Raw genomic sequence first — 19,585 nt, 5'->3', positions numbered from 1 at the left:
GTCAAGAACCAAAATAGCATGATGTGGAAAAGGCTTCAAAAGAGTGAAAGAGGTGATATGGGATGAGGGGATAAAGAGGCTGGAGGGACCACCTCACCTTGCATGGGTGGCCAGAGACGGCATTCTAGGCAAAGGCCACAGCCTGAGCAAAGCCATGTTCCCCAGGAACAGGGGAAAGTATGGTTTGCAAAGACAGAAGCATAACAACAGAAGAACAGAAGACATGCCTCCATGATCACAGAGGCTGACAAAGTGCATCTGGGAGCCTCCGAAGGTCTGCAAGCAGGAGTGTCTGATGGGCAGTCTGTGCTCTTTCAAGAAGATGAAGCTGTGGGTAGATGGAGGGTGGACTGGATGGAGGCAGTAAGTTTCCAGAGGGAAACTGCCTGAGTCTCTGCTCTCTCCCCATCAGCACCAGCCTGGGGGGGACTGCCACAGTGAGTGCTCAGCCAATAGTTACTGAACTGTGAAGGACTAAAGGCACTTTAGTTTTTATGGTTGGGTTTTGTTGGGAAAGGAAATAATCTCAACTACAGTTCCAGAAACTACTGAATGAGGAACCCAAACCAAACATTCCATCATGAACGGGAGGCCAAATCCCTGATCATCCCCGGCAAACATCACGCCCAGCCCTTGGGGACCCCAGGGGCAGTGTATTCACACTCTCTGTCCACATTTCTCGCATGACTTTCATGCCTATAGAGGCTGGGGTAGTGCGTTGCTTCCTTCATGCACAGGAAGTATGCAGACTGTAAAATATATTGGGCCAACGCAGGTTCAACCACAGCAGCCCTGGTTCCTTGCAGTGGGAAGGACAGAGCCCTGTCTCTTTGACCCCAAAATCTATAAAATCAGGTGGCAGGTGGCCCCAGCCCTGCCTCTTTTTTTGCCCATGGCAAAGGACAGTTAAACTTCCCTTAGGACCAGATAACTCTGAAGGAGGTTGGGGAGCTGTCCTGGGCTTAATTATAAGATGCTTAGCAGCCTTCCTGGCCTCTAATTTCTAGATGCCATAAGCACCCTCTACCCCAATCCCAAACTGCAACAACAGAAATTATCTCCAGACATTGCCAAACGTTCCCTGGGGGACAAAATCACCCTGGGTAGAACCGCTGCCCAAGGGCTCCAAGTGGCAGCCTCTCTAGCCTACAAATGTATTTTATTTGGCCATTCAGAGTGTTCAAAAAATCTGACTCTTCCCAGCATTTAAAAATAAAAAATTCTCCTTACATGTCCAGATTTTCAGCTTCTCTTGCAAAACTAAAAGATCCAGAGAGGCTGAGCTCCCCCAATTGGAAAACGGGGGCCCCTCTGGATGGGTTGTGCTCTCCGGTTGGCCACAGAATCTCCATTCATTTGTCCATTTGAGTTTATGACCCAGAAACCAGTGGGGTCTCCCTGGGGTGGCTGTCTGTATCCTCCTGGTGCTCATCCAGACAGCCATCCCAGAGCTGCCGAATCTGAACCTGTGAGAGGATCTTTACATAAGTGCCCTTCTCGTGTCCCCACCTCTGAGAGCTGCCGAAGAGTCTGCTTCCTGAGAATGAACCTCCGGACTCCCTTGTGGACCCCAACACCACTGCCTTTGTAGAATCCCACACCCCTGAACCCATTCTCCTGCTCACACTACTGTTTCCTGGAGCTCTGTGGCCAGGTCCTCACCTGGCTTCAGTTTGATTTACACAAGCATTTGTTGAATGGCCTACTAGACACCAGCCTCCACGAGGCACTAAAGACTCAAAGCTGAGTGAGACCTGGCCCCTGTTCCATCAGCCACAGCCAGCATTTCTGGAGTACATTACATCAGTAAACACCGTCCAAAGTCACCTCCATACGTTATCCAATGGAAACCATTAAGGCAGATACTATTATACGTACGAGGCAGAAGAAGGCTGGCGGCTCAAATGAGTTAAGCAACTTGCCCCAGGCTATACAGCTCGGAAGGGGCAGAGCCAGGCTCAGGTTTTGGTTGGTCTAACCCCAAAGCTGGCACTCGTAAGGACTTTCTGTGGTCTGTTTCCCCAGCACCTAGATGAGATGCGGGCACACAGGTGAAGAGAAGCCACTGCAGTGCTGTCACAGAGATGAGTCCAGGCCAGAAGTCCAGGTTGCAAAGGAAGGCATGCCCTCTGGACTCCACCCGCCCATCATGTGCATGCTCTCACCACCTGTGCAAAAATCTGCATCCCTGGTCCTTGCCCTCACCTGCAGGCAGCTCAAGTTCTCCTTGACTTGGTACTCCTTGGCTCGCTTGCCCTGCTAGGCCTAAGTCAGCCATGCTGATCATCTCTGGCTTCTTCCTTTCTCCTTGCTCTGATAACAAAAGATGAGACATGGGTGGGACTGACTGCCGGCTTGCCTTGTCATGCCAGATGGTCCATCCAGCACGGGACCCAGGATGACCAGGTCCTCTAGCGCCTTGTGTCTAGTGACTGGGTCAGAGATGGAAACATATTTCAGGCTGAGCTGATGCGAATCTTCCCTGAAGTTCTTTAAGAACCATATTCTCAGATCCTCTCTCCTCTGGGGTTGCTAAGCTAGGACGTCAGGGGTCTTGGGCTGCCCACCACAAGGATAGTCGGGGTCTTGGCAACAGTATTTGTGTCCTGATCTCGTGATGCTTAGATAAGATCTACCTGTGGACTTTTCCAGCTTATAGAATCTCGTGAATTTCCACCTTGGCTCATGTGAAAGAATACTGATGCATTCTGTGCTTATTTTAGCATGAAGACACCAAATGACCACGGGGCGAGACAGTTTTCTGAACCTCTACCAAACACCAGCTTTCAAACAGTTTCTGCAAAAGAACCACTTTCCAACCAAGTAGAGAGAGTGTAAGCCCCTTAGAGGCTGGGGCTTTGGCTTCCCAGAATGCTGATAACAAAGACTGGCGTACAAAAGGAGCTCCATAACACCTGTGCATGAGCTAAGCAGAACACAGACACTAAAAGAAGGCCAACTTTGACTCTCACTTTTTTGCAAAAAAAAAAAAAAGAAACAAAACCACATACATTCACATCAAGATGGCACCAGCTGACATTTTTTGACACAATGGTTCTGGAGTGAAATCAATGTTTCCACCAAAAAAGTCCTGCCGTGGATGACTGGATTTGGTTTTCAATGCAGAGCTAATCTCACTTTTAAGAGGAAACCCTTAAAACTGTTACTACAGATCCTAAGACTTCATGAATTATATTTAAAAAGTCCTCTTCAAGGGTATGTCTCTGTCTCTCTCAAGTTAACTCAAATGTGGAGCTGGTCACTCTGAACATTTAGAAAACATAAAAATCCTGAGTTTTAATCACAGGACTCCCTCTCACTTCTTCAGAGGACATCGTTCCAAAAAATGCTTCAGGAAACTGCAAGGCAGGGAGTAAGGTGGAGCCATCCTCAACTCCAGCCATCACATCAGGAGCTGAGTCAGCAACATCTGTCTCCCTTTTCTCTTTGCTTGATGTTCTCATGTCCGGTTTTCCCCCTCTGGGAACATTCCATGGCTTCCCTAGTTCTGGGGTTCCAAACAAACAATGGGAAACCAATACACAAACAAAACAAAGCAAAAACCAAAAACTCTGTCTCTTCTCATTCTAATCCATTGCTTTTCCACACTCCAGCTTGTTTTCTCATCAAATAACAAAACTGGAGACCCACAGATGTTCCCTATTTAAATAAATGATATATGTGAGCACTGGCCATCTCCCAGAGAGACTGTGTTTTTATTTCTAAAGCAAAGGCTTTAAGGGTGTGTCTCGGAGGGATGGAGCGTTTCCAAGGCTGTCCTGGAGGGCTGGTTCATCCCTGAACACGGCTGCTTGGACAGCTGACTGGCTGATTTCTCCAAGTAGGGTCCTAGCTTGCTGGTAACCCAGCAGCCAGCGCTCTGGCACGTCCCCACCCCTTGCCTCCCAACATCCTCCTCAGCCTACACTCTGCCCACCTTCCACCTGGACCTCTGTTATCCTTCCCCCTCCCCCACCCTCTTCCTTTCCCTGCTCCTCAAGACCTCTCTTCTTTCCTCCCCTTTGCAGACTGATTTCTGTCTTCTGTGGCTGCAACTCCAAATGTTGTCACCGACTTGTTTTCACAAGGATCTGGAACATCTGGGCTGGGAGGTTGGGCTTCAAGGAAACAGAAAGGCCCTGCACCCATTCATCAAATGCCCTGGACAGAGGTGGGCCCCACTGGTACCTCCCCAGGAGCCCTGCGATGGGCTGATGGGCCCATCGTGGGGCCAAGCAATACGCCTGGCATTGTGTCTGTCTAACCCCCTAATTACTCCCACCATCTCTCTGGGACCCTGTTTGTGCGAAAGCCTTCATTTTCAGAAATGCTTAAAATGACAGGTCTGAAGAAGCCCAAGGATACCTTGGAAAGGCATGACCAAGTGACCTGATGTGGTCAAGACAGGAGTTTCTGAATCGGTCCTAATAATACTAAATATTATCAATAACAAGTTATCACCGTTAGTAACAATGCTTAGTACTATTAGTACCAGCACTATAATACTTATCATTAAGGATAATAACAACAATAGCTATTGTTTCTTTGATCTCTTAGCATGTACCAGGCCCAATGATAACTGCATTACAGACAATACCTCACATAAGCCTAATATCAGCAATTTATGGGATATAACCCCTATTGTAACCCCACTTTAAAGATTAGGACACAGAGCCTCAGGGAGGGTGAAGAATTTGCTCAAGATCACAGAGGTAGTAAATGTGATTCTCTCTCAACCATTCCACTCTGTTGCTTCCACTCTGTTGTTGGGAGAACTATGACTTTATGAGCCTTTAGAATTTTTTCCCCAAATATTCCAAAATAATTATAAAACACACATATTCCTCTGCCTTACTGTAAAAAGTACGCTGCTATTTATGAGGCTCTCCTTTAGGTCACTGTCAGTATCGGACAGCACCGTTTAGTAGAATCTCCTGTTTTCTATGACCAAGTCCTGGCCCCAACCCCTGGCTTCCTGCCCAAGGCAGGAGAACAGGGCCTGGGCCACTGGGCTGAGTCTCTGTGAAAACAGAACATACTCAGGAACAGTCTTTCCTGACTATGTCTCAGACTTTCTTTTTTTTTTTTTTTTTTGCAAGGGTGAAGGGACATGAATCTCTCGCAGATAAGCATCAAAAGGCTCAGGGGATGGTTGAGGGTCTCTGTGTCTTAAGGAGTGTGACAAACCTGTCTTTCTGAAAAACCCATAGCTACAAAAACCGGAAATCCCTCAGCCTTGAGCTGTTTTCTCCCCCTCTGCTTTCTTTTCAAGGCGGATATGGATGTTGTCAGGATTATTTGTTGGATTTAAAACATTACTGATCATTTATTCCTGCTGAATCACTGACCTGAGACGTCTCTCCAACCTCCTTGTCATTTTTTAATCTGATCTTCTACTTTATTTGCATTGTTTGTGTAGAGGATGTAACAGAGGATTGCATTAGCATTTCAAAAATGTTTGTACCCATGTATCCACCCATCAATCCACCACATTCCCACCCATCCACTCATCCATCCATTCACCCATCCATCCACCCATCTGTCCACCCATCCATATCAACCTCCCTGACCCAGGCCCTGTTACCTTCCACCACTAACTTGAGCATTAGTGTATATGTGTAACAACTGAATCCAGCAACTCTCCATCAAATATACCAAATCAATCATCCTTAAACTTGGCTCTGATCATATCACCCCCTATTCAAGAACCTATCTTAGGTCATACTTAGAAGTGGAACTGCTGGGATACAGGCTATGTACCTCTTCCTTCTCTGTCACTGGACACTCCCACTCTTCTCCAAAGGGGCGAGTCCAATTTACATGCTTATTAGCAGGACACAAGTGGCTCTGCTACGTCACATTCTTGCCAGCACTTGGATTGCTTGACAAACCTAAGAGGAGTCAAACTGTGTTTCATTTTGTTTTATTTTACCTTCTCCTGATTACCAGTAAGTATGAGCATCTTTTCTTATAGTTTTAACCATTTAAATTTCCTTTTCTGTGACTCACTTATTTATATCTTTAACCCGTGTTCTTACTGGGTTGTTTGCCCTTTTCTAATTTTTTTTTTGGTAGGAGCTGATTTTTATATTCTGGTTATTAACCTTTTATTAATTCTATGCATGCCAAATATCTTTTCCTTTCCTGGTCTGTATCTTCTATTTATTTGTTGCAGTTGTTATTGTATAGAACATTTAAATAAAATTTATATAATGAAATCTATCATTATTTTCCTTTATGGTGTAAAGGAAACATTTAGAAAACATAAAAATCCTGAGTTTTAATCACAGGACTCCCTTTCACTTCTTCAGAGGACATCGTTCGAAAAAACACTTCAGGAAACTGCAAGGCAGGGAGTAAGGTGGAGCCATCCTCAACTCCAGCCATCTCATCAGGAGCTGAGTTTTGTGCTTTATGTTTAAGCAACTTTTTCCTACCTCTAAGGTTTTATTTATGTATTGTACTTACCAGATTTTATTTTTTTAATATAAATTTATTTAATTGGAGGCTAATTACTTTACAATATTGTTTTGGTTTTGCCATACATCAACATGAATCCGCCACAGGTGTACACATGTTCCCCATCCTGCATCCCCCTTCCACCTCCCTCCCCATCCCATCCCTCTGGGTTATCCCAGTGCACCAGCCCCAAGCATCCTGTATCATGCATCGAACCTGGACTGGCCATTTGTTTCACATATGATATTATACATGTTTCAATGCCATTCTCCCAAATCATCCCACCCTCTCCCTCTCCCACAGAGACCAAAAGACTGTTCTATACATCTGTGTCTCTTTTGCTGTCTCACATACAGGGTTATCGTTACCATCTTTCTAAATTCCATATATATGCGTTAGTATACTGTATTGGTGTTTTTCTTTCTGGCTTACTTCACTCTGTATAATAGGCTCCAGTTTCATCCACCTCATTAGAACTGATTCAAACGTATTCTTTTTAACGGCTGAGTGATACTCCATTGTGTATATGTACCACAGCTTTCTTATCCGTTCATCTGCTGATGGACAGCTAGGTTGCTTCCATGTCCTGGCTATTATAAACAGTGCTGCGATGAACACTGGGGTACACGTGTCTCTTTCAATTCTGGTTTCCTCAGTGCGTATGCCCAGCAGTGGGATTGCTAGGTCATAAGGCAGTTCTATTTCCAGTTTTTTAAGGAATCTCCACACTGTTCTCCATAGTGGCTGTACTAGTTTGCATTCCCACCAACAGTGTAAGAGGGTTCCCTTTTTACCTCTAAGGTTTTACATAGAACCTTCTACTACATCTTCTTCCAAAAATTTTTAGTTTTATTTTTTACCTTTAGCACTTTAACCCATTTAGAATATATTTTTGTTAACTAAGACGGAGGTCTAATTTTTTTCCATATGGAAAAAAAAGTGTGTGTGTGTGTGTGTGTTTAAACCAGTTCCTAAAAAATAACAAGAAACAAGAAACCAGTGGAATCAGCCCCATTTCCTAAACAGGCCATCCGTCCCCCAGTCTGTAATGCACTGCTGCTTCACTGCATTCCCACTGGTGGGGGCTGTGTTTCTGAGCACTGATCTGGCCCACCTGTTAGTTTGCCTAGCGCTGCTCTAGCACTACCCGTTGTACTATCACATAAGAGGAAGTCTTGCTATCTGATAAGGCAAATGCTCCAACAAATACCAAAAAAAATAACCTACTTATTTTCTTTTTATAAGAAAATATTTTCTTATAAATATTTTCTTTTTTATGGGGCAATCAAGTTAAAAATTTAAAGCAAGTAGATGATTTCAAAGAAAAGCTTTGAAAAAAATCTTTGGAACTAACATATGAATAATTCTGAAAAATTTACGGGGCAAAGAAGAAACTGCAAAATGGAAATTATGAAATATTTATACCTGAATGACAATGAAAATATCACATCAAAATTTCTATGATGCAGATTATTTATAGCACTAATGGCATTAATTTTCAATCATTCTTGTATTCTAATATATGCATTCTTAAATTACATTTTCTAGTTGGCTATGACGAGGATACAGGAACATTATTAATTTTTGTATATTGATCTTATAATCAGCCACCTTGCTGAACTCTTTAACAGGAAGTACAATATTTACTGGTGGTTTTTGGTAAATATTCTTTATCAGGCTAAGGAAGTCTCCATTTATTCTTAATTTGCTAAGAATTTAACAGTGAAAAGTTAGAAGCATGCTTTTTAAAAGTCAAGAATGTATTGAAGGGACTACAAGGGTGGTCCAGTGGTTAAGAATCCATCTTGGAATGCAGGAGACTCAGGTTTGATCCCTGGTCGGGGAACTAAGATCTCATGTGCTTCGGAGCAACTAAGCCCTCACACCACAACTGGAGAGTCTGTGTGTCATAATGAAAGATGCAACAAGATGCCTGATGCAACAAAGATCCTGCATGCCACAACTAAGACCCGATGACCACTAGGTCGCTTCAGTCCTTGGGATTCTCCAGCAAGAATACTGGAGTGGGTTGCCCTTTCCTTCTCCAGGGGATCTTCCCACTAAGACCCAATACACCCAAATAAACAAATAAATATTTAAAAAGAAATGTACTCAACATCCTGTGATAAACTATAATGGAATATGGTTTATGATGGAATATGGTTTATTGTTAATGGAATATGGTTTATGATGGAATGGAATATGAAACAGAATGCACATATATATATATATATTTATATATATAGTTGGTGTATGGCACAAACCAAGACAATATTGTAAAGCAATTGTCCTTCAATTGGAAATAAATTTTTAAAAAAGAAGATATATATATATATATATATATATATGTATAACTGACTTACTTTTCTGTACAGCAGTAATTAACACTATATAAAAAAAATAAGTTAAAAAATTAAAATAAAAGTTAAGAATGCCATTTCTCTCCCCATTTTCCTCTACTGAACCTATTGAGGTCCAAAAGGCAAGAAAAGGAAATAAAAGGTTATTTAAATTAAAAAAAAAAAAGACAATAAGTTAGAAGTAATCAGTGAATGATTTCCTGAGTGTATTTTATTTCTGACCCTTTATTTAATCTGTGTGCCCTGAATGTTTCTTTATCCCATCTCTGCACTTAATTCTCACTGCGTTTTTTCTCAAAGGATTATTATTTCCCAATAATCACCTTAATAGTAGTTAATATTTAATGACTACTTACTGCGTACCAGGTAGACATTTTATATCATCACTTTTTAATCCTTACAATGACCCTAAGAAGGACGTTTTTAATTAGCTCCATTTTGAAAATGTTGAAACCATGAGGATTTAGGGATTAGGTTGAGTTCACGCAGCTGAAAAGTAGCAGAATAGGGACCCTGCAGTCTGTCCACAGCCCTAACCAGCGCACCACACTGCAAGGCTGGCCGACCTGCTCAAGATACAGGACCAGACTTTTCTGTCAATGGACCTTTGCTTCGGTCTAGAATCCTCTGACTTTTCCCAAATCTCCGCATGTCTGCTGGGGACACAGTGAGGCACCCCTCAGAAGGCCTTCAGGATAGGGGAACGTATTCCCTCACCTGTGGGGAGTACCGTCTGCAGACACCCCACTGTCAGTGCTGTTTGGAACGGCCTCGCAAACGGGCATCTGCCCAAGGCCACATCTCCCAGGAGCAACATGAAGGTAGAAAGGCCCAGCTTCCTCCCCACAAACCAGGACAACCTGGAAGGGCCACCCTAGCCTCAGAACTCCCCAGGAGTCATTTGAGGCCTTTGTTGTGACTGCACATTCCCTGAATCCTGCCTCTCTCCCTTCCTTCTGCAAGGGGGTGGACTCCAAGAATACTGGCTAACATATCCCTGCAACATAATCCCTGTCTTGGAGTCAGCTTCCCAGGAACCCAAGCTGGCATAAATCCTAAGCCTCACTTCCAGATTCACTACAAATGCTGCATCCCCTAAACAAAACCTTCCCCAAACTGACCCCAGCCCAGATTAAAAGTCCCCCTTCTTCTGAATACTGATATCACTCATACACGCCTGTCTTCATTTCCACTGTTCACTGTGAGCTCCTTGAGGCAAGGTACTATGTCTGACTCATCCTTCTGCCTCCTTTAATGCCTGCCTTTTCTATTGAGCGCGGGCTCTGGGATCAGACAAAGATGGATTCAAATCCCTTCTTCACCTCTTGGCATCAGTTTCCTCATCTGTAAAATGGAGGCGATGACAACATCTTCTTCTAACGCGTTAAGAAGTGAATGTTTAGCCCAGAGCCCAGCACACAGTAGGCACTGATTGTTATCTACGATTATTGTGTATATATTGTGACGAGAGCACTAACGCGTGTTTTCTGAGTGAGCTGGGAACTCCTGACAGAGACCAGGTCAGCAGGCTGCACTAGCAGGGCGAGTGCTCACAGCTCATCTCCCTGGGAGACAGTGGAGACAGCTGAAGGCTCTGAGCTCCTGGCAGTCTTCCCGCTTCACTCACTCTCCATGCAGGCCTCAGAGCTGAACCCTCCAGCATGCAAGCCCTCACTCTCTCCTGCAACCCAAAAATTTTTTTTAAAAAATTAAATAAATAAACTTGGCTTTGAATCCAAGGCCATTGGTGCTTTTGATCTTGGTTACAAAGCAAGGCAATTATTAGATACAAAAGCCCTGATTTATTTATGAAATGCGACGGACATCTTCAAGAAGGGAACGAGAAAGCTCACTCTAGACCAAGCCTTTATTGCCACACCGTGAATGGCTGCTTTCAAACACAGGGCCCCCGAATGCCCTCTCTTCTCTGCTAAGAGTCTTTCCTCATTAGCGCTTGCTTCAGAACACCACAGCTTCCAACAATCAAACTCACTCCAGGGCTGGGACAAGTAATTAAATTCTGCAGGCATCGGAGCAGAGGATAATGGATGGCTATTGTTAAGGAAGCTGAGGCTGGAAATGAAATGGGCTCCAATGTTCAACCTCAGAAATGGTTGAGGCGGAAAGAAAGAGCAAGAAGGACGCAGATGGACCCTCCCCGCTGGTGCATCACAGTGGGGAGTGGAGTCAGGGCTGGACCCAGAGTAGGAAACCTGTGTCAGGGGCCAAACTCTGCTCTTACTGGAAAATCAAGAGGTAGGACTAGGTAAATCATTCCCCATGTGTGATCCCCAGGTCAGCAGCAAAAGCAGTGCCTGGGAACTCGTTAGACATGCAGGTTCTCAGGCCTCACTCCCACCGGGTGCATCAGAAGCTGTGGGCTTAGGGCTCAGCAATCTGCGTTTAACAAGCCCTCCAGCTGATTCTGACGCTAGACTTGAAGAACCACTGGTAGATCCTGTTTCAGGATGAGGCCAAAACTCAACTGCACAAAGGACCAAGGAGCTATTAAAATAAAGGGGTTGGTGTTGTGCGCCAGACAGTACGGGGGCTGTGAGGCAGTGGAGTGAGCGTGCCCTGCCTGAAGGGCCAGCAGCTTCTCAGCTCTGGACAGCCACGTATGGATCCAGGACTGTCAGAGCTGGTTTTTCAAGAGAAATACAAAATTCTGATTTTTATGTGAAATTTCACAATTTAAAAATATTGGTTGAAGTTTTCTTAACAAAGTGAGGGCCAAGCAGATTACACTTGAGAACCAAGTTCAGCTGGGGACCACCATTTTGCAGCCTCCATTCCAAGCTGCCTTGGATCCCCATCGTTGACATTCTGTCCACTGGGCTCCAGCCCTTGTCCTAAGATTGAACTAACCTCCTTTTCCCACTTGGGAGACTCCTATTCATCCTTCAACGCCCAATTCAAGCATCACCTCCACTGCTGAACTCATTCTCAATTTTCTGTTTCACTTTCTATCTTCTCCACTATGAAAGTAGAAAGGAATCAGATGGGGCCAAAGAACTGACAAGAACTGACATGAACGTAACACAGAGGAGGAAGGCATGGAGAAGTTCTAAAACAGCCTTTTCCCACAGAGGAGGAAAGAGGAAACTCCTGCAAAAGTGACCATTTTTGCTGTTTGAAAAATCACTTAAATAAGGACACTGATCCCATATGGCCAGAATCTAATAAAATGAAGTTTTAAAAGGGCAAATATAAAGAAACACAAGTGCAGAATTCATAGGATAGATTAAAAAACATTTGGTACAAAATCCCCAGGAGATTTGAGCTGAGCGTTCAGAAGTGAGTCAACCATGTGATGAGACGATCATGAAAAAAGCAAGTGCCTTCACAGGTTTCATTATTAGAAATAAAATGTCTAGACATCCCTGCTCTCTTCCTTGCTGCGCAGATCTTCCTGTAGAGTTCTGAGTGGTTCTGAGTATTAATTTCTGTAGGTCAGAGAAGCCCTGACGTCTGACCCAGTAAGACAGAAAATGCAAAGCCAAGTCACAAGGGGTCAACTGAAGGAACCTGGTGTGTTCACCCAGAGGCAAGACGGACCTGGGTATGTGGTCATGATTTCTGTCTTCAAGTAACAGATAGATTTCCATGTGGATTGATGTAGCTGGCCCACAGGACCTGTGAGTGAAAACCCTGGAAGATTTTATCTCAACATTGGGAAGAATTTTCTATTGATCTCAGTTGTCCCTGAATGGAATACAAAATAATGAATGCCCTTTGCAGGGGCTGAGTGGGGGGTGATCTGGCAGAGAGAGAACAGCTCAGGAAGAAGACAATTAAAGGACTGGAAGAGAAGACCTAGAGGACATCCATTGCTTTATTTTTCACCCCTCTTGGAAGGAAAAGCACTCAGTTTTTCCTGGGGAACTACCCTCAGCCATTCTCTGTCCTCTGCATCCGGGGGAGTTGAGTGTACACCCGATTTCAGGGATGTGTTTCCCAGGCCTGGCGGGTCTGCACTGCGTCTCGCCAGAACAGGTCCAGCTTCAGGAGCACTCACACGATCCACGCTGGGTCAGTCGGAACCTGGGAGACCCAATTCTGGGAGAAGGGACCTCTCACTTTCTGCTAGACTTGAAGCAGGTAGGATGTAAGCCTGGGGCTGTGGGGGCCATGCTGTCATCACAGAGAGAGACTGACTATACATCAGCCTTTCTCCCACCCTTCTTAAAACAAAACAAACAAACAAACGAACTGGAAAACAGAAAACACTGGAGCAGAGTTGCAGAGAGACTAAGTTCTGACAACACCCTTTGTGCCCTTGAAGCCCACATGCCTGAAGACAGTCTTGGCTCGGAAGAGCAGATAAGCTCCCTTTCCTCCCTCAAGTTAGTGGAACTGGGTTTCTGTCATCTGCAACTGTAAGAGTCCTGATCACTACGGTGAACACTAAGATTTCATACAGTTCCACTCTGGTGGATCCACTTCTCACACTTAAAGCAATAGCCACCTGTGTGCACAAGTCCATTTGCCCAGAAGAAGCCTAAAATGGCTATAGAATGGGAGCCACGGCCTCCAGGCATAACACACTGCACTGTAGAAGGGAGAATGGAGAATCAGGAAAGGGTGAGTTATTGAGTCAAAGAGCATTCTGCACCGTGGAGAAGCTGGCAGTGGGGCCACTGCCCCAGGCCCAGGCCCAGGAGGGACGCCTGACCTGGAAGCCACTCCTGCAGAGGCAATGTGGGAATGTGACTTAGCAGATGGTAAAGGAATTCCATGCCCCCATGTGGCACTGTCTCCATCTCTGCTCCCCACATGAGAAAACTGAGTCTCTGAAAGACCTACTCAGGGTCTCACCACCAGTGAGAGGCAGTTCTGAGACAGATCCCAAAGCCCAGGGGTGGTGCCTCCTGCAGATGATGACAACTGGCCATTCTCGGGCTTTATCTTCTCATCTGTAAAATGGGCTGAGTGATGATACTGTTCCCCAGTCTGACCAGAGACCAGCCTCTGCAGAACTATCCCTCAGGTAAGGATGCGGGCCTCGATGCTGAGATCATCCATAACTGATGGGATACACGGGGCCACACTGTGCTAAATCAGCCCATCAGGCTCATCCTCAGCTCGCTCCTGGCCCAGAGGGGCCGGGTCATTTCCTTTGTTCTACAGGCACAGGCCTGGTAACAAGGCAGCCAGGAGCTCAGCTGTAGACATTTCTTCATTATTTTCCACCCCGTTAACCTCCATCACAAGTGAGGCTGCTGTCAGCCTAAATGAGAGCTGAAAAGATTTATCTCACTTGTCCAGGGCTCAGCTCAGGAAAAGACCCTCCATTTCCTAAAGGCCCTAATGACCTTTCTCTGTGAGTCCCTCTCACCCAGGAAAAAAGATGTGATGGTGGCGGCTGCAGGCGGGGGCCTGTGATGGGACCAAGTAGTCTGAATCACTTCTGTATGGCTTTGCAAAGCGCTATGTGAATGTTTCTTATGATACTGTATTTACTTTCCTAATTATGTTTGCTTATGCAAATACTAAAGTTAGACTACACTTCAAAGAAATAGAATAATAACAATAGAATGGAAAAGACTAGAGATCTCTTCAAGAAACCTGCAGGATATCAAAGGAAGATTTCACGCAAGGGTGGGCACAATAAAGGACAGAAACAGTAAGGACTTAACAGAAGCAGATGAGATTAAGAAGAGATGTGAAGAATAAACAGAAGAACTCTACAAAAAAGGTCTTGATGACCCAGATAACCACAATGGTGTGGTCACTTAGCTAGAGCCAGACATCCCAGAGGGTGAAGTCAAGTGGGTCTTAGGAAGCATCACTATGAACAAAACTAACGGAGCTGACAGAATTTCAGTAGAGCTATTTAAAATCCTAAAAGATGATGCTGTTAAAGTGCTTCGTTCGATACGTCAGAAAATTGGGAAAACTCGACAGTGGCCACAGGACTGGAAAAGGTCAGTTTTCATTCCAATCCCAAAGAAGGGCAGTGCCAAAGAATGTTCAAACTATTGAACAACTGAGCTCATTTCGCCTGCTAGTAAGGTTCGCTCAAAATCCTTGAAGCTAGGCTTCAGCAGTACGTGAACCGAGAACTTTCAGATGTACAAGTTGGTTTTAGAAAAGGCGGAGGAGCCAGAGATCAAATTGCCAACATTTGCTGGATGATAGAGAAAGCAAGAAAATCCCAGAAAAATATGTACTCCTGCTTCATTGACTGCACTAAAGCCTTTGACGGTGTGGATCACAACAAACTGTGGAAAATTCTTAAACAGATGGGACTACCAGACCACCTTACCTGCCTCTTGAGAAACCCATGTGCAGGTCAAGAAGCAACAGCTCGAACCAGATATGCAATAACGGACTGGCTCAAAATTGGGAAAGGCATATGTCAAGACTGTATATTGTCACTTTGCTTATTTAACTTCTATGCAGAGTCCATCATGTGAAATGCCAAGCTGAATGAAGCTCCAGCTGGAATAAAGATTGCCAGGAGAAATATCAATAACCTCAGATATGCAGATGACACCACTCTAATGGCAGAAAGCAAAGAGAAACTAAAGAACCTCTTGATGAAGGTGAAAGAGAAGAGTGAAAAAGCTGGCTTAAAATTCAACATTCAAAAAACTAAGATCATGGCAACTAGTCCCATCCCTTCATAGCAAATAGAAGGAGGAAAAGTAGAAGCAATGGCAGACTTTATTTTCTCGGACTCCAAAATCACTGCGGATGGTGACTGCAGCCATGAAATTAAAAGACCCTTGCTCCTTGGAAGGTAAACTATGACAAACCTAGAGAGCATATTAAAAAGCAGAGATATCACTTTGCTGACAAAGGTCCATCTAGTCAAAGCTATGGTTTTTCCAGTAGTCAAGTATGGATGTGAGAGCTGGACAATAAAAAACACTGAGCGCCAAAGAACTGATGCTTTTGAACTGTCGTGTTGGAGAAGACTCTTGAGAATCCCTTGGACTGCAAGAAGATCCAGTCAGTCAATCCTAAAGGAAATCAATGCTGAATATCCATTGGAAGGACTGATGCTGATCTTGAAGCTCCAGTACTTTGGCCACCTGATGCGAAGAGCTGATTCGTTGGAAAAGATCCTGTTGCTGGGAAAGACTGAAGGCAAAAGGAGAAGAGGGCGGCTGAGGATGAGATGGCTGGATGGCATCACGGACTTAATGGACATTAATTTGAACAAACTCCAGGAGATAGTGAAGAACAGGGAAGGCTAGCATGCTGCAGTCCATGGGATCGCAAAAAGTCGGACACAACAGCAACACTTCATAAACACAGCCCCAGGAAGACTGTGTGGCAGGAGGGAATTACCTTGCAGTTACAATTTTGCCATAGAAGACATCCTCAAAGAGGACAAACCACATACAGACCAGGGAGAGATGACTGTATCTCAAACCAACTTGGCATCTTCCCCTGGGTGTCTGGCAATCCCATGTCACCTCTTCCCTAAAACTGGCAACAGGCAAAAATGGATGAGCTATATCATTTTAATAGTAATAGTCTCCTACACTAGCATAATAACAGCCAGCTTTCCTCAGCATTTATTCAGTGCCAGGCTCTGCTTTCCATGCTTTACAGGGATTAACAACCCTCTTAACCCAAGTAGCTGCCCTGTGGGTATTTCTATTCCCATTTCACAAATAAGGAAACTGAGGCTCAGAGAGTTTACGTAACAAACCCAAAGACATACAGCTAATAAACAATGCAGCCAGGAAAATGAATCCTGAGATTTAAGAATTCTGGACCCGAGACAACACCCTGAACCACTTCTCAATAACAGCCCCCTCCTTCACATGTACCACTTCATTTAACCCTCACACTGCCCTGGGAAGTAGATGATCTTAACCTCATTTGATAGACAAACAAATGAGCAAACTTTGACCTTAAAATTCCTGTTACAGAAATTGATCTTAAGAAAACAGCAATAGCCCATCAAATGATGAATAAATAAGAAACTTGTGGTATATATATATATATATATATAAAACAGAATATTATTCAGCCATAAAAATGATGAAATTTTGCTATTTAGAACAATGTGGATGAACCTATAGAATATCATGCTTAATGAAATAAGTCAGAAAAGATAAATACTGTATTATATCATTTATATGTAGAATCCAAAAAAATAATACAAACGAATGTATATGCAAAAAAGAAACAGACTCACAGATACAGAAAACAAACAACTGGTTGCCAAAGGGGAAAGGAGCAAATAAGTGGTATGAGATTAAGAGACACAAACTACAATAAATGAAATAAATAAAAAATAAGGACATACTATATAGCATAGGAAAATATAAACATTACCTTGTAATAACTTTTAATGGAGTACAATCTGTAAAAATACTGAATCACTATGCTATATACCTAAAACTAATATAATGTAAATAAACTATACCTAAATTTTTTAAAAATAGCACTGAATATGACAAAGGTGTATATAAAAGAAGCTCACAGCAGCAATATTTAAAATAATATGGAAATCACTGAAGTGTTCAACAATAAACAACTGGTTAAATAAACTAGGATATATCTATATGATGAAAAACTATGTAATCTTTCAAAATGTTTGGAATTATATTCATTGATATGGAAAAATTTTATAATACAGTGGTATCCAATTTGTTAGGTAACATAAGGAGTAAAATCATATGCAGTCTTACCCCATTTGGGAAAAGTACACACATATTCTACAAAATGTATAAATACAAGCAGTCATAGAAAAGGTATTTACATATGTACATATGAAGAAATTCCTTTGACAACCAAAGTGATTATGGCTGAGAGATAACATTTCAGGTGATGTTATTTTCTATGTGTGAGCTCATCTCTATTTTTCCAGATTTCCTGGAAAGAATGTACAACTTACCTAACCATGCAAAGGTTTTTATTTTTGTGCTGATGGTGGTTGCTGAAGTGGCTAAGCCCCAGCCACAAACTCGGAGCCTGGGGGCCAAGTCCAATCCTCAGCCTCTTGTCCCCTTCAACACGCCTGCCCCTTGGTCCCATGTTCCCAGACCACACCCCACCCTGGTTGGCAGTCTCACCATGGCCAGCCTGGGGCAGAAACCCAGGTGGCCCAAATACCCACCTTTTTGAAGAGTCTGATGACATCCTCACTGATCTGGGAGAGGCGGACAATGACATTGTTCATGAAGATGTCGTTGAGGGTGGCATGGTCTCGGCTCTCCCGCCTGGTCTGGTGCAGGACTAGATACCAACAGTTCACGGGCGAGAGGAGATACTGGTCTTTCCTACAGAAACCAAGACAGCTCATTAGAATTGCCATCCACAAATGTTCTACATTGTCACCCACCGCAGCTCTTTTGACCTTAGTGGGGCCCTTTCAAATTCGTTTTCCTATAATACATTTAACAGCGACAGAGACCATGAGGGCTGAGGCAGTCCTCCCAAGGTCACAGAGCAGTGCTGGGGCCACTTTGCATCAGTGTTTCCTTAGGAAATGAAATATTTCTGTCTTCTCTGTGCCTTACCAAAGACCCCTCTGTTAGCCTCAGTAAAGTATGTGTATACCCTGGTGTCCAGGAAGAGTGAAGGACAATTAGAAATCAGTGTCAAACCAATAACCCCTTGTTGCCACACAGGGCATCAGGGCTGTGTTCTTGACCTATAACCCTTACTCCAGTTTCCAAGGTGGGAAGGTGATGTTGAGGCAGAGAGGCTCATTCATCACCTTAGGGTGCCTGGCCCAAGGTCCAATCCCCCCAGGCCTGCCTGGCTCCCCCTGGGGGCTGGCCAGGGTTCTCTCAGGAAACGCAGCCTCCTATCAGCACTTTTGAGGAGGGAAATTCGGCTGACTCCCAGTATGACCATATCATCCTCCCAAAGTCAAGTGGAAATAAGGGAGAGGGGAGCCCTGAGGGCCTCTGGGCAGCTGTGACTGACCCTCCCTTTACTCCACCCAAACCCTGGGCTTGGGAAAGATAGGTGAGGAGAGGCCAGTTGACTTTTCTATCACCAAATGGCCTAAAAATCTGTCCAGGAAACAGGAATCTGGGAGAAGGGAATTTGGTTTAGACAGAGGATAGATAGGTTAGAACCTCTAAGAGAAAGAAAGGAGACATTATGCTATAAGATAAATGAAGCATCTTCTCTTTTGCTTTCAGCCTAGAGAAAAAGCCGGGACACTGACATCCAACAGCCCAGCCTCCTGTCCTCCTAATCCCTTGGCATTTGTTCCATGTCAGGTCTCAGGTGACTGTGGCACAAACCTGCCTCCCAGGGGCTCCTAATGAGGCAGCTGAGGCAAAAGGATTACAGTGGAAGGTGCTGAACGTTATGATGGAGACGTGCAGAGCATCCGTTCTGCATGAGAAGTTGGAGAAGGCGCGGAGTTCCGCCTATGTCCCCGTCACATCCCCTGTGCTTTCCTGCCAACCTCTCCCCACTGGGGACTTCCTGCACTCTGTGTATCTGGAGCGCATAAGCCCCGCTTTTCTCCCTGTCGCTGGGTCTCAGCCTAAATGATACTCTCTGGAGAGCATGCCTCTGACTTCACTCTAGGACAGGAGTTCTCAGAGGTGGAGCCCAGCCCAGACCCATCAGCTCCACTTGGAAATTTGTAGTAGATGCAAATTCTTGGGGCTACCCTAGACCACTTAATAAGAAGTCTTGGCCCTGAGCCCAGTGTCTGTGTTTTGACCAGCCCTCCAGGGGACTGTGATGCATACTCAGGTTTGAGGATTTCTGCCCTAAGGAGCTTCCACTCCCCACCCATTGCCCTACTTGAAGTTCTTTGAGAGCAGGAAGTGTTT

At 44.3% G+C, this 19,585-nt stretch overlaps 1 protein-coding gene across 5 annotated transcripts in view; it reads right to left on the bottom strand.

The window, feature by feature from the left end:
* Positions 1–19,585, bottom strand: part of SRGAP3 (SLIT-ROBO Rho GTPase activating protein 3) — a 246,334-nt gene that overhangs the window by 88,183 nt on the left and 138,566 nt on the right. For all 5 annotated transcript variants that reach the window (XR_814364.4, XM_005222441.5, XM_005222437.5 and 2 more), the window contains exon 3: positions 17,902–18,064. Coding sequence is in view for 4 of the 5 variants with exons in the window: in XM_005222441.5 (XP_005222498.1) it covers positions 17,902–18,064 (163 nt within the window). In the remaining variant the exon portion in view is untranslated. The remainder of the gene's footprint in view (positions 1–17,901; positions 18,065–19,585) is intronic.

This window comes from Bos taurus, chromosome 22 (genome assembly GCF_002263795.3).
Source record: "Bos taurus isolate L1 Dominette 01449 registration number 42190680 breed Hereford chromosome 22, ARS-UCD2.0, whole genome shotgun sequence".
Lineage (NCBI taxonomy): Eukaryota > Metazoa > Chordata > Mammalia > Artiodactyla > Bovidae > Bos > Bos taurus.
The sequence above is the reverse complement of the archived record's forward strand: the minus strand, read 5'-3'. Positions and strand labels throughout refer to the sequence as shown.